This window comes from Apis dorsata, unplaced genomic scaffold (genome assembly GCF_000469605.1).
Source record: "Apis dorsata unplaced genomic scaffold, Apis dorsata 1.3 scaffold_499, whole genome shotgun sequence".
Classification (NCBI taxonomy): Eukaryota; Metazoa; Arthropoda; class Insecta; order Hymenoptera; family Apidae; genus Apis; species Apis dorsata.
The window spans coordinates 22,064-36,798 of NW_006263730.1; the positions used below are offsets into that span (position 1 = coordinate 22,064).

Here is a 14,735-nt window from a genome sequence, read left to right on the forward strand (position 1 = left end):
GTTTTCCGTGGGAAACTCATGCAATCGCATGGAATGTATTTATATTATATTTATATTTATAGATAATTAATTATCCGTATATTATTATATGAATAAGGAAAAACCATCGTGAGAAATACGACTTATATAACAGTAGAGATACATTAAACAAAAATTATCACCATTCTATCATAATACATTTCTAGTTTTACAAACTAGAAATATTTTTAAAGATAAAAATCCTAAATATTTTTGCCTCTCTCGAGAGTCGTGAAATCAATCGAAATAAATAAAACACGATAATAACATGCATAATAATAATAATAATAATAATAATAATAATAATAATATAACGATCATAATGAGTTCGTTTAATTTCTAATCCGATCTTGTTCGAGATCTATCCAAATTTTCATCATTATCTTCGTGAACATTATCATTCGTATTAAGGTCTTCTTTGTCGTTCCATTTTTCAGATTTAATTCCCTTCCAATCGAGATTCACTCGTACCGGTACCTGAACCCAATAAGGGAATGGTTTCTCTATCGATACAGGTACTGGTTTCGGCACGTACACTTCGTACGGTTTGTCCACGGGCACTTTAATCTGAACGGGATAATGTTTTTTTACCTCCACTTCGATTGGTTTTTCCACTGTATATGGTTCCGGTGCAGGTACCTTTATCGGCACAGGTACCGGCCTCTCAATCGGTACAGGGAAAGGTTTATCGACCGGTACCTTAACCTGAACGGGATACGGTTTAGTCACAGGAACTAGATACGGTTTGGCGACCTCGACGGGATATGGTTTAGGTACTGGCACTGGATAAGGTCGATTCACGATTACTTTGACCGGTACGGGCACCTTTTTTTCCACCTCGTAGGGCTGCGGTACCTTAACCGGTACTTTGACCTCGTAGGGCACTGTCTTATCGACGGTATACGGCTGCGGTACCGGTACCTTCACCTCTATCGGTATCTTTTTCTCAACCGTGTACGGTTGTGGAACAGGTATCTCCACTTTGTACGGTACCGGCCGATCCACCTTCACCTCGTAGGGTACTTTCTTCTCCACGGTGTACGGTTCTGGCACCTCGACGGGTACGTTCACGAACACTTTTACTGGATACGGTACTTTTTTCTCAACCGTGTACGGTTGTGGTACCGGTACCTTGACTTCGTACGGTACGTGTTTATACACAATATACGGTATCTTTTTCTCTACGGGCACTGGTACCGGAATCTTCTTCTTAATTGTTATCACTGGTTCCTGCCAGATATTGCTCCTTGGGAATCTTCTCCAATCTTCTTCGTTTCCGCGTGTATTTGGCCATTCTTTGAAAGACTTGGATTCGAATCTTTTAAAATATCTGATCCAATCGTCGGTATCGTTTTCTGGTTCTTCTTCCATCGACGAGGAAGAACGATTGTCGTAATTGAACTCACGGTGAGGAACTTTTCTCTTATTGGAGTAAGATTCTCGAACGATCTTCGACTCGGTGGTGGTGTTTCCGCTTTCCAACGCTTTCTCCACTGCTCTTTCCGCAGCCCTTTCCGCTGCTTTTTCCACAGCCAGCTCCGCTGCCCTTTCGAGATCCTCTTTTCGAGTTGCCGTACACGTCACGACCATGGAGAGACATAACAACGTGATGACATTTTGCTTCTGCGTGAGAATCGGATAAAAATTAATCAGAGAAAAAAAACATTCGCGTGGAATAGATGAAAGGAAGAAATGAAAGAGACTTTACGTATGATTCAATTATATAATCAATGGATGGGATGGAAATCGAGAAACGAAATTGATTTAGTATCCTTTAAATTATCTACTTTTTTTATTCATTGGCAATATTAAATAATATCGATGTAATATATTTTAGTATATAAACCAGTTGGAAAATATGTTTCACCTATAACTCTTAAAATTCATCTTTATGAAAGGAGGAAGAGGAAGAATCAACCCGATGAGGCTAAAAGATTAAGATTCAAAAATACCAACCAGTCGTCCCATGATTTTTCTAGCCGTGATCAAAGTGCACTGAATCCAAGCGGATGCTGTTCCAGTATTATTTATACACGGTGGATGACTTTCGCCCGTCCGACCAGATAGATCTTTATAGACTTGCAATTTCCAACTTGTGATAATTACCCACCGTGTAAACGACCATTTTTCATGAGAATCAGTTCGACAGGGTCCAAGAGCACGGAAACGTACAGGCATTTATTATTAGACTCGTAAAACTGTTTTGTTCCCAAAGAAATAATTCTAGAATACCTTTGTCACGGATTATTGTCACGGAAATATTTACGATGGAACAGAGAATTTTCTCGAATCGAGCATTTGAACAAAATTGAAATTACTCTTAGAAATTGAATAATTAAAAAATTTCTACTATATTTCTAATTTTTTCATTCGAAAATTATCTTTTATTAGATTCTATGAATCGATATAAATATTCTCAAACATATTCACACCCTTGTGAATGTATCTTTCCCCTATAAAGTAATCTGCAATGCTTGCGAAACTGAATTTTTATTCCAAAAAGACAAACTTATAAAACTTATATGTATTTATGATGCATGAATTGCAGAAATTTTTATTCACTAATGAAATGATAATGACTATTTATATTTAATATATAAAAGTGAATGACCACTTTCTAGAAACAATCGTAAAATCACCTTGAATCATTTCATGGGGCCACGTTTTTCTGCATAAAAGAAATATTTTAAAATTTCCATCGCGGAACTCACGAGAAGTGAAAATAGAGTTACGTTTTTTTTATTAATCGTTTTCGCAATGCTTCACAGATTTATACGCTGGACAACTTTTTGTTTCAGTCTCCTCACGTTCTTATGCTTTTTTTTTCTTTCTTTTCATACCGTTGATCCTCATCAATCACACGAGTCATCGAGTTTCTCGTGTCTGGTTCAAGTGAAACCGAAACCGGTATAAAACTTCTCTCAGACGGCGCGGTCTTGCCATTTTAAATCGCATCGCTTTCTTCCTTTGCATCGACAATTAGATTAGATATCTTCTCTCGTTTCCAACTTCGCGCCTTCCAATTTGAATTAATTTTTCAATTAAACGAATAATTGTTTTTTTATGGTTTAATGGAAAACGTAAGAAATTCTTCGTCGAAAGTCGCGGAATTTGCTCTTACGTTGCATTACAGGAAATGACGTTGGGATGGAATTAAAATTATCAAATTATGATCAGATTGTGATAATAAATTTATTGTAGAGAATTGGAATATGATTGGATTTTTTTTTTAAATAAAATTTACGTACGATTGATCGACAAATATCGTTTTGCTTCGTTTTTAACTTACTTTAATCGTTAAGTTATTTTCAAGTGCATTTAATTCCGGTTATGTGGAAAGTCTCGATCAAGGTTGAAAGTTATGTTACGGTATATCGATACGGTTAATCGGAGCGAAAGCGAATGCGATTCAAAAATGAAATCGACGATATGGATTCCACTGTGTTTACGAGGAAAATAAATATACGTTCGAAAAACGCTTCCACTATTTTATACTCAAACTTTATTATCAATCAATGACGGAAAATATTTTTCCTACAGATAATGGGATTAATTAAAATGTTATTTTTAATCGTTTATTTTCACATACAATCTCTCGTGCAATGCGAATTCTATAATAGAAACGATAAGAATTACGCTTAAATGCACTTCGCTGTGTACCGTATTATCGATACATAATTATACTCATAAATACAGTTACAGAGACTGCACTTTACTCCAAATGTTGAAATAATAAAAATATCAAAGTAATATTCAAAATCAATCAAAAATCCATACTTTCAAGTTTTCGTCGAGAAAAGTAAAAATTTTTCGAATTTCGCGCTGATTAATCAATCGTCCTAATATCTTCTATCTATATATTCACTCCTTCCAATCACTTTCGATCCCAGACTCGTCTACGATTGGTGCCACCTCCTCCTCCGGTATCTCAACTGGCACCTTAACGGGATAAGGGACTGGCTTCTCTACAGGATAGGGCACAGGTTTAGGTACTTGTACGGGTACTGGCCGCTCGACTGGTACCCTCACCGGTACAGGTACAGGTTTTTCGACAGGATAAGGTACCTCTTTTTCCACTGGATAGGGTGCCGGTACGGGAATTTTCACTTTGACGAAGACAGGTTTATCAACCGGCACAGGTACAGGCCGTGGAACCTTAACTTTCACGGGTACAGGTACCGGTTTATCGACAGGATAAGGAACCGGCTTGGGCACAGGCACGGGATATGGCTTAAGTACTGGGACAGGTATCGGTTGCTCAACCTCGATCTTCACCGGATAGGGTACCCTCTTTTCGACAGGATACGGTTGAACGACCTCTACAGGTACCTTTATCGGTACAGGTATCTTTCGTTCGATAGGGTACGGTTCGGGCACCGGTACTTTTACTTTATAATGGATCTTCTTTTCAACTGGATAAGGTTCAGGAACGTAGACCTTGACAGGCACCGGACGATCCACGGGTACCTGGACCGGGTAAGGTACCTCTTTAATCACTGGCACAGGTTTTGGTATTTTGAGCGGGACCTTGATGAAAACTTTGACCGGATATGGCACCTTCTTCTCCACTGGATAAAGTTGGGGTACCGGCACCTTGACAGGATAAGGCACGTTCTTCACTATCGGATATCGTATCGTTTTCTCTACGGGATAGGGTACAGCTATTTTCTTCACTGTCACCAATTTGTATGCGTCCTCGTGATGATCTAGAACTTGATCGTTGGAGTGGACTCCAAGCAAGGTTATTTCGTTGCTCTCTGGGACGTAAGTCTTTTCCTTCATCAAAGTTTCTCCGATTTCGATGTGATCGCTGTTGGAAGAGAAGAGCTCTTGAGAATGGTTTCCCGCTTCCGTCTGATGATCTTTTAGAGGCTCTTGGTACGAATTGTCTGTAAATCTCGTTTTAATTAGTTGTTAATATTTCACTGGTATGAAAAGGAAGAGTTTAAGATGATAGATTCGCATACGAATTTGTTCGACCGTCTCCGTCGATCTTGATCCTCGATTTCTGTTCCTTCGAACAGAATCGTTCGTTCTCTCTTGCCTGATATGATAGCTTCGCACTTGCTTCGAGTATCTCTGTGGCCGTACAATCGTAGAATGACAACTTTCCTCGGAATCGAAATCTTGCTCGACAGAATAACCAGAAGACGTCGCCATGAATAGTAGCAGGAGGATCGTTGCATTTATCTGGAAATGGAACGAAGAAAAGTTTTTCCAGACCAATTTCACAACGCATCGTGTCCCATTACTTCAAATTTTCAAGTATTTTTCACTTCTCTTTCAACGCCACGTACCACGTGATCCATTCTGAATGGATGAATAATAACGATGTCTCCTCAGGGTCGCAGAGTCGAGACGCTAGACAGAAGTAAATCAATCTTAGATTCACTAGCTTTTATATACTCGTTCTCCATCCCTGAGGCTGTGCTCCAAGTTGGATAGATTCACCTAGAGGGGACGCGTTCGCTTTCGCGTATTTTACCGAGAGTGAAACTCTCATCCAGATGAGCCTTGGTCAGGAGGAATCGGTTCAAGGAACTTGACTCCTGTTTAGATCGAATCGAGAATCCATAAAGAACTCGATAACTCGATCGACGAACGAGTTCTCTAGTCGAGTATAAGATCGAATCGATCTCTTATGCCTTTTGCGACGTTGCATTTCCACGATGCTCTGATGATCTTGAAATGTGTTCCAGAACGATCTTGATGCGAATCGTACACGGAGGAATGAAAGCGAAATTGATATACTTTAAAATTGTAAGTAACGAATTTAAAGGGAATGGAAATCCCGTTAATTGTGATCGCTTTGTTTTAAGATTTCAGAGCACGCGATGATTACGGAACCGTGACCGATTTGATATCTTTTTTTTGTTCTTTGATACCTCTTTTTCATGCCCAATGCATGCTAATTTTTTTTTTTTCATGCATGCGTTATTCCAGACAGTTGCCCATCAGGAGAGAATATTTTTTCTTCTTTTTTATGAATGTGAAAGATATTCTATTTAGCGTATGATGAAATAATTTTGTTTCGTCTTTTTTTTCTTTCTTAATTTTAAAAAGATAAAAGATTTATGAAAATTGTAAAATATCAAAATTATAGAAAGAGAATAATTATGAAAATTCACTGAGAAAGAGATGAATGATCAAGATATTTAAAATTGTTGTAACGAATCGTAATAATCGATATTTAATAATTTTTTTTTTAAAAAGACTAGTTATGATTAACGAGTGTAAAATTTATTTTCATTGTTGGATAATTTTGTTGGAAATTTTATTATTCCGATTAATACATATAAGGCGAGAATTCATTATTGAAATTGTTATAATTAAATGGAAGTTTCTTTAATGATATGTAAAACACACTGTGTTGTATTAATTATACCTGTTTATCGTTTGAATAATGATTTAGAGACACGCGAGGCGTTTTGATTCATTTCTCAGTGAAAAAAAAATGTACTTCGACTAAAGGAATGTTGTTTAATCGCTCCGTATAATTAATATAATTGACTTCGCTTTCGACACGTGCATAATTCTAATCGAAGGATTAAAACAATCGCATTAATGGTGATTTATCGGATATTTTTTCTCTCTTTTGAAGTTTCATAACAAAGCAAAATAACGTCTAGAAAGATTTCAATTTAATTCAATTAAATTTTGGGTCATGGCATCGTTTATCTCGAATTGAAATATTGTCATTACGTGATTGGTTGATCTACTTTCATTTTAAATAAACTACTGTAACTACGGTCGATATCGTTTCCCACAATTAATTAAGAGTAACATTTCTTATATAATCGTTCTATCGCTATTTCAAAGTTACGATACAATTTTGATTCGTGATCGAGATTTAACAAATTCATTTTCAATTAATGCACTTTAATTTAAAACACGTAAAAATATTTATACCGATCATCGTAAAAGTCGCACATCTTGTTTACCGACACTCGTTTCGATTAAAAGTTCGTAAAAGTGTCGAATTACACCATAGCGTTGCAAAGATTCAAATTGAGACGCAACTTCGTAATTAGCAAAATTAACGAGTGAATTCTTGACACTGAGGAAAGAGAAAATATTTCACAAGTTTTAAAAGTGTTAAAAGTCAAAGAGATATTAGATATGACACGTATAAAAAATATACTTCACGATAGAAAACGAAGCGCACATAACATCATGCGAATAGAAACGCTCCTCAGTTAAGAGTCGCGAAAGGGAAATAGGACTGTTCCGGTCGGACACAAAGGTACAAGTTTCTCTCCCATGACGATCTTTCGTACGAAAGGGAAGTCTCTCTCACTTTCAGCCTCGGTCGAAGTCGCGTGCGGTTCGATTGCGTAAGAATCGCTGACTTGTTCGACGGACGAGCACGAAGTATGCGATACGTGAGTCAAGTGACTATGCTTGGGCACGGTCGAAGTGGGTCGAAGCGCAAAAAACGGAACTCATTGTTCATTATCACAAAAAAAAAAAAAAAAAGGAAAGAAATTTTAATTTCCATTTCTCGACGTGTTATAAAATATTTGTTTGTTCTTAATACGATTATTTAAATTTTTGTTTGTTTAAACTTTCGTTTGTTATATATTTTATCATTATCGACGTATTTAATTTTCGATTCTCTATACTTTCAATTATTTTTAATTCGCATTTTCCACTCGATATATTTTAATTATCTGTATATCTGCCATCGTGTATTCTCTCGTGTATCGAACCGGTAGTGCACAACCGGTAGATAAGCCCGAAGAAAATAAATAAGTCGGAGGCGCGATCCATCGACACGCTTGGCCGCTTTCAGGCCGCGAAAAACGTTCTCCGAGCTAACGACGTCAATTAATGATTCTAACGAACGCGTGCGCGATCCATCGAATTATTAATTAAAACAACGCTGTGGTGCGTTTTCAACCATATTATCGAGAGTTCCGAGGAGTTGCACATAGATCGAAATCGTATATAGAAGAATCTTCCAAAGTTGCTTAACGAACGCGCAACAAAGGTAATTGAAGGCTGTTCGTCGATCGTTGCTAAAGTTTCCGGTGCTTCCATCCAACTTCCTCCTAGATAATCACTTTCCCCTCGACGTCCTCTTCGAAACATTTTACGGAATCAATTTTAAATTTGCGGTAAAAATTCCTCGTCCAAGTTGTGTTAATCGAGAGATAAAAAGTATCATCGTATCAAATTTAAAACTGTGGATATACGAGGATCGATACATTTCTATCGGAGTAAGAAACTGTACGGGTTTCGCGAATTCCTTCTCGACCTTTTCCTCAATTCCGTGGAAAACGGATATGGGTCGAAAAGCAACGAGCTGCATATCGGTGCAAATTACGAGGACACGGGGACGGGTAAGGAGCGATCAAGAGCATCGATTTGGCAGGGACGCGTTGGCAGCGAGAGAATTGGGTCGCCGCGGCTCTACCATCCGATTTGTCGCCGATAGAACACCAATTCTTTTTTTGGTGCGCGAGCGATATTCACAGCCAAAATAACCGAGTTGTCGTTCGGAAAGTTTCTAATGAAAAGTGAAACGTAGGAATTCGCGAAACACGAATTATGTCCCCTTCCCTTCGATCGAACTAATTCGCGTGGAAAGCGAGCATTCGATCGTGACACACGCATCGCGACATTCCAACATTCCTAAAACATCGATCAACAATCGGTGAACAAGAACGGGGAATATCGGTGAGCCGAGCATGAAGAAAATGAAAGTGGAAAATTATTGAACCGGTCATGATGTGATCGAAGGGAGTAGTGAAGGAAGGTCAGAGCGATAGAGAGAGAGAGAGAGAGAGAGAGAGAAAATTGGTTGAATATTCTTATTACGTTATTAATATTTATAATTCGTATAAAAATACATATATTCTGCTATTTCGGTAGAAAAAAGAAAGATGAGATAAGCGAGCTGTTTATCGAAGGAAGATCACTAAAGATGGGCATCATCCATGAGAATCCGCCTCTTCGTATCCGTGACGCGCGTCGCCGTGTTGCGGGACTCGATATACGATCGACCTCGGAGGGACCGGCCTCTGGTACGACGTGTTCGTTACCGGAAGTCCACCCCAGTCGCGATCCAGGTACAAGAAAAAAATAGGTGTGCGCGTGTGTGTGTGTATGTGTGTATCGACCATTGCGTGCCATTATCCAATACTATCCTTTTTCCACTCGTTCGTCTCTCTTCGTTTCTCCGCTGCGTTACCTAAAACTGTTCGTCGATTTGCCCGATATCGCCCGACAATGATTCCAACCTTACCGATCCCGACTTAATGATAACCATGGCCACCCGCCCAGTCGCCGCTGTAACCGTGCTCGTGATGCACCGGAACCGCCACAGGCACCTTGACCGGGACCGGAACAGGCTTCTCGACCGGGTAAGGGACCGGTTTCTCGATGTGGACCGGGTACGGTCTGTCCACAGGAACCTTAACTTCGTAAGGAACGGGCTTCTCGACCGGGTAAGGTACAGGCTTCTCGACCGGATACGGCTGCGGGATCGGCACCTTGACCGGGACAGCGACCGGCTTCTCCACCGGGACCGGGTACGGTCTGTCGACCGGCACTTTGACAGCGACCGGCACTGGCTTCTCCACCGGATAGGGCACCGGCTTCTCTATGTGCACAGGGTAAGGTTTGGGCACGGGTATGTGAATCGGCCGATCGACGGGAACCTTGACCGGGACCAATTTCTCCACCGGATACGGAGCTGGCACGTGGACAGGGACTTTGACCGGGACCGGGACTGGTTTCTCGACCGGGTACGGTTGCGGGACCGGTACCTTGACGGGGTAAGGCACGTGCTTCTCCACGGGGTATGGTTGCGGTACCAAAACTTTGACGGGGTACGGGCGGTCGACGGGCACGTGGACCGGGTACGGGACCTTTTTCTCCACGGGGTACGGTTGAGGCACGTGTACGGGAACCTTGACGAGAACCTTGACCGGGTAGGGCTTCTCCACGGGGTACGGTTGAGGTACGGGAACCTTGACGGGGTAAGGCACGTGTTTCTCCACGGGATAGGGCACGGGCTTCTCGACCGGGTATGGGACGGCCACGTTCTTCACCACTGTCAACGTCTTGACGTGCTCGTGTCCACCGTCCAGGTAACCACCGCCGTAGCCACCGTCTCCCAATTCCAGGCCACCGCCGTGGCCGCCGATTCCGATATCGTAGCCACCGTCGTAACTGTACCCGTAACCGAGACCCAACAGGCCGCGTTTCTCTTGTTTCTTCGTCGATTTGTCCTCCACGCCGGCCTCCGCTTTCTCAGCCGCCTTCTCCTCGTCGGCCCGTGCCGATGAAACCAGCAGAGCTATCGTCGTTGCGTAGACCTACAAAATCACATTAGGAATCGTTAGCGGATCTCGGATCTAGGATCGCTTCGAGAACGAAAGCGATTCTAATGAAACCGGTTGGAAACGGAGATATATTTCGAGACCAAAAATCCCTATATATATACACATATGCGAATTCGCAATTGGAAAAATCGGTTTTCGATCCACCGATCTCGCCAGGTATATTCTACCCGGATCGAATCACTTTTCGGTTAAGGCTTCGAGTTAAGGATTCGATTTCCCGGAAGGAAGGAAAAAGTGAGAATTATCCTGAACTCGGAAACTTGGATATCGATCGTCACTGACAGCTCGACGGACGGGAATCATTCACTTGCGGGGACCACGGTCTTTTTGGTCTCGTCGCACTGAATCCCGTCGCAGATCCCCGTTGCTGTTCCGGTTTCACGACCGGTCCCTCGACCGTTTCCTTCTCCTTTCCGTCACACGTACCAGGACTCTCATTTTTGCTCTCGAGATATTCCAGGTGCGTCCAGAAGTGAACTGGATGCTGATTGCCGTTGGTTCGTCGCCTTATATACGCGGCATACTTTCGCCTTCGCCACCCGGGCCCGACACGCCGTACCCCCCACGTTACACCTCTTTGTTCGCGTAGAACGACCACGATCGCCTGCTACCACTCCCCTTTGGGAGACACACGACTCGCCTCCCCACGCCTCTCCGAAACGTCCCTCTCCCTTGCCAACGGTTTCGTTTTCTTCTTCTTCTTCGTCACCACGGATCCCCCACTTGTTCGGCCCACCTTCCTTTGGTCCCGCTGTTATGCGGATGTCTGTCTGGTGGTATCCCCCCGATGTGCCGTGTCAGTCGTTTCCACCTTTGCTAGACAACTTTGCCTTCGTTTTTTTTTTTTTTTTTGTTTTTTTGTTTTTTTCGGACGACGATACACGGTTTAGTAAGGTATCTTTGGGATGTGCGTCGTAATCTTCTCTCGAACGATGTTGCAGTTTCGAAAATTCAATTTGTAACGCTTCTCCGTCACACTTGGCGCGAACAAGTTTTAAATGGATTCGTTTATTCTTTTTTTTTTTTCTTAGGTAATTAGTAGCTCTAAATGGGATAACGGAAAAATGGAAGAGTTGATTAGATTCGTTAAAGAAGTAAGAGAAAATCTAATGTGTCAAATGTTGCAAAAAGAAATCTCCCTGTCACTACCTCAACTTCCGATTAATGCGTAATTCGCATTCCAACCTGTTGACGCGTTGAGAAATATCTCTATTTTCACATCTCCCTCAAACGAATTTCTCGGGAGCCTCCCGTTTTTTCCCCTACGAACCACGATCGATTCCACGAGGATGATGGAACGATCCGATATCCGTGTTACTTGCGAGTTTTTTTACTTTCGCAAGTAAGCGAAATTCGAATTCTCGCAACTGACGGATATTACCCTCCTTTTTTTCTTTTTCCTTTCAAACGGATTGGCGATAATCGTCGCACGATAATCGGATCGATGCAATCGCACAGCTCGATCCGATCCTCTTCCCTTTCTCCCTTGTTGTTGTGCCGTTCCGTTCCGTTTTCGTCCTTCCTCTCTCGACGCAAGGCAACCTCGACGTGTTACGTGCGCGCGCCCGTAGGTGCTCACCCGCAAGGATTTATCCGCCGCCGATCTCGTGGGTGCAACCGTTGCTCCCTTTCATGAGACACGCGGTCCTACGTCACGATTTCCCTCTCTTTTCCCAGCCCGGTTCCGTTTTCTTACGACGTTCTCACGTCGTGGAAACGTCGCGCCGCCACTCTTTTCGCGCCGTAATGTGGATCGATGTTTATTCGATTTCCACGCGAGAGATCGTTATGCAACGGGTGCATGGCGATACGATCGGGGAAACTGATGATCGGCGCGAACCTGTTGGGAGGCAGGCGAACGAGTCGATTCGTTCGTATCGTATCGGTAGGGAGACGAGTTTATTATAATTTTAATTTTATTTTCCAAGTTTTTAAGTAGGAATTTTAAGCGAAACAATTTTATGAAATATCTTTCTTAAAATGTATTATTGGATACGTATAAATGCAATAATTTTGTGGTATAACTGGTAAAAGTTTGTATTTTTTTCCAATCTTTTTTATATAATAGAGTGATAAATCATTAAAAATATTTTTTATACATTTATTGAAAAAAGTCATTCCACGTATCCAATCCATATAATAATTATGCTTTGCATACGTAAGTTTAGTGTAAAAAAAAAAATATTATCGAGTAAATTTCCTATATAAAATGATAATTTTCTCGCGAGGTAAAAGAAAGGCGAGCCTAGAGCTCGGATAATCGAAAATTAATTGATAATAAGGTATAAAGTATCGATTAGCAATTAAATTATCCGTGCTGAATCGAGACGAGATTCTTCGACAGATATTAAGCAATTTTGGCTTAATAAGTATCAACTATAACTAATTTCCACGTTCGGCACGAAGATGATTGAAAAATATTCTCTGTACAAGGATAAGATTTGAAAGTTGGATCCGTCGCGTCTATGTCGATTGAAATATTATCTAACGCGAGAGAAATACTAAAGATCAAAATTTTATGATTCCCCGACCACGATATTAAACTTTGGTACATGTTTCGATTTTTTTTTTTTTTTTTTTTTCCTTCTTTTTCCGAAACGACCACGCGGATACGCGTGAATCCAATCATTGACAGCGAAGGTTTCTTCTCCTTCCAGTCTACCACTCTCAACTCATTTTCATTACCTTGGACAGCAGATAATACTTCTATCTTCGATTCTTAGAGGCTGGCTTAACTTGGATTTTTATCTCGGTTAGCCACACGTGGGTAGAATTCAAAGGTCAATCGATAAAGATTCGGAGATACGAGTATTCTCGACTCCGCGTAATCACTCCACGCAGAGAGTTTTATATCCTTTCGTTCAATTTCACCTTCTTTGGTCACGTTCAAGCGTAATAACCATCGATTTGAATCTTTTTCTCTTCTCCTCTTTCACCGATTCCACGGGCGAAAGAAATTTTTCTGATTTTCAAGGATGCCTTGAAACGTCCCTTCAGCGTCCCTCCCGTTGTTAACGTTTCAATTATACATCTTTTATTCCGCTTTCATAGAAACGGAATGTAAAATTGGAACTGTGTCGCGTGTTATCCTTTCCTTGCTCGATTATTCTTGATTAATAGTCAACCTCGCGTGCGAGATGAGGAGACAGACGGAGGCGGACAGCGATTTAACGCCTCGCTTTCTGCATAAACATTTATAGAAACTCATCGGCATTTGCATCAATCGTGCAAGAGATAAAGCATAAGACAAATTCAAAGATGGAAATCGGTGTGTACCAGTTTAATAGAACGGAATTTTATCGTGGTATAATTCTCTCTTCGTAACTTGTGTGGATCACGCTACATCTAATCGATAAATTTTTTTATAAAAATATATAATATATACTCTTCAAAAATTAAAATTGTTTCTTTCGATATACACGGTGGACAGTATACAATCATAAATTCTTAACAGATATCGATCTTTTTACTGAATCACTCGATCAAACTGAACAACTTGAAAACGATATCGATTTAAGTTTGACTCGATTAATCATTTGAACACGAGAAGAAGAAAGACAGCTACAGCATTATTGTTCGATTTGTTGTGCGTCACAACAAGATTATTACATCGATGCAGAAATTTTCGACGAGTCAAAAGAAAAAAGTAATTAATCAACGAAAACGATAAAACGATTCGATATAAATCAGAGGAGGACAGAGATATTTCTCCCACATTATTAAAATAAAGCGAATCATCGATGAAAGCGATGTCGCGCGAAAGCGAAAACGGGGAGGGGAGGAATCTCGGTCGTAAAAGAGGCAGGCGACCCACGGCGTGTAATTACGCTCGTTATGAAACTATCGAACGGCCCCTTCGGCTGAGATGGCGGGCGACATTCCTCTCTTTCCCGATCGTGAACAATTTCCAAGAGGAAGGAAACGCGGCCATCTTTCGAGACGGAAAGTTGACGAGTCTGTGGATCGTTAGAGCAACAACGATCCAGAAAAGAATCGTCCTCGCGTTTATTACGTAAAGGTCGTGATGAAGAGTCTCGTTTTCAAACTTCCCCCTTGCTCTCCTCTCTCGCTTTCATCGCGTTACCTTTCTCGGAGAGAAGATCTATCCGAGGAGGAGGAGGAACAAGCACGATCTTCACGTGCCGTTGAAAGGAATCCTCCTGAGCGGCGAATCGACCTCGTTGACACTGACCTTGACGATCAGATGTGTCGTCGTTTCTTCGAAAAGGTGGGTCATCGTCGTTAAACGTTTTGCCGATCGTTCGATCGATTACCTTGATTTTTCTTCCTTCTAGGTTACTCGTTAATTTTCAAATTGTCATGTTTTTGGAGGGTGAAATACATCGATATATATATATATATATATAT

General features: G+C 41.1%; 4 protein-coding genes across 7 annotated transcripts in view; 1 reads left to right on the top strand and 3 right to left on the bottom strand.

Annotated features, from left to right (window-relative positions):
• LOC102673472 (repetitive proline-rich cell wall protein 2-like) overlaps window positions 1-10,940 on the bottom strand; it is a 16,331-nt gene extending 5,391 nt beyond the window's left edge. The window contains exons 1-2 of one of the 2 annotated variants that reach the window (XM_031512674.1): window positions 10,794-10,940; window positions 9,487-10,340 (exon numbers count right to left, since the gene is read on the bottom strand). In XM_031512674.1, the coding sequence (XP_031368534.1) occupies window positions 9,487-10,340; window positions 10,794-10,805 (866 nt within the window). In that variant the 5' untranslated portion in view covers window positions 10,806-10,940. Of the gene's footprint in view, window positions 1-8,825; window positions 10,341-10,793 lie in introns of those variants that run through there. The other variant, XM_006620251.2, reaches the window with a different exon arrangement.
• LOC102673616 (angiotensin-converting enzyme) overlaps window positions 1-14,735 on the top strand; it is a 43,555-nt gene that overhangs the window by 14,804 nt on the left and 14,016 nt on the right. The window lies entirely within an intron of this gene.
• On the bottom strand, window positions 358-2,337 carry LOC116186184 (titin-like). Its single transcript, XM_031512676.1, has 2 exons — window positions 1,975-2,337; window positions 358-1,641 (listed from the first exon to the last, which is right to left on the bottom strand). The coding sequence occupies exons 1-2, from the start codon at window positions 2,194-2,196 to the stop codon at window positions 358-360; spliced, it is 1,506 nt and encodes a 501-aa protein (XP_031368536.1). The 5' UTR covers window positions 2,197-2,337.
• LOC116186183 (tetra-peptide repeat homeobox protein 1-like) lies at window positions 3,820-5,378 on the bottom strand. The gene is made up of 2 exons (XM_031512675.1): window positions 5,316-5,378; window positions 3,820-5,208 (listed from the first exon to the last, which is right to left on the bottom strand). The coding sequence occupies exon 2, from the start codon at window positions 4,798-4,800 to the stop codon at window positions 3,880-3,882; it is 921 nt and encodes a 306-aa protein (XP_031368535.1). The 5' UTR covers window positions 4,801-5,208; window positions 5,316-5,378; the 3' UTR covers window positions 3,820-3,879.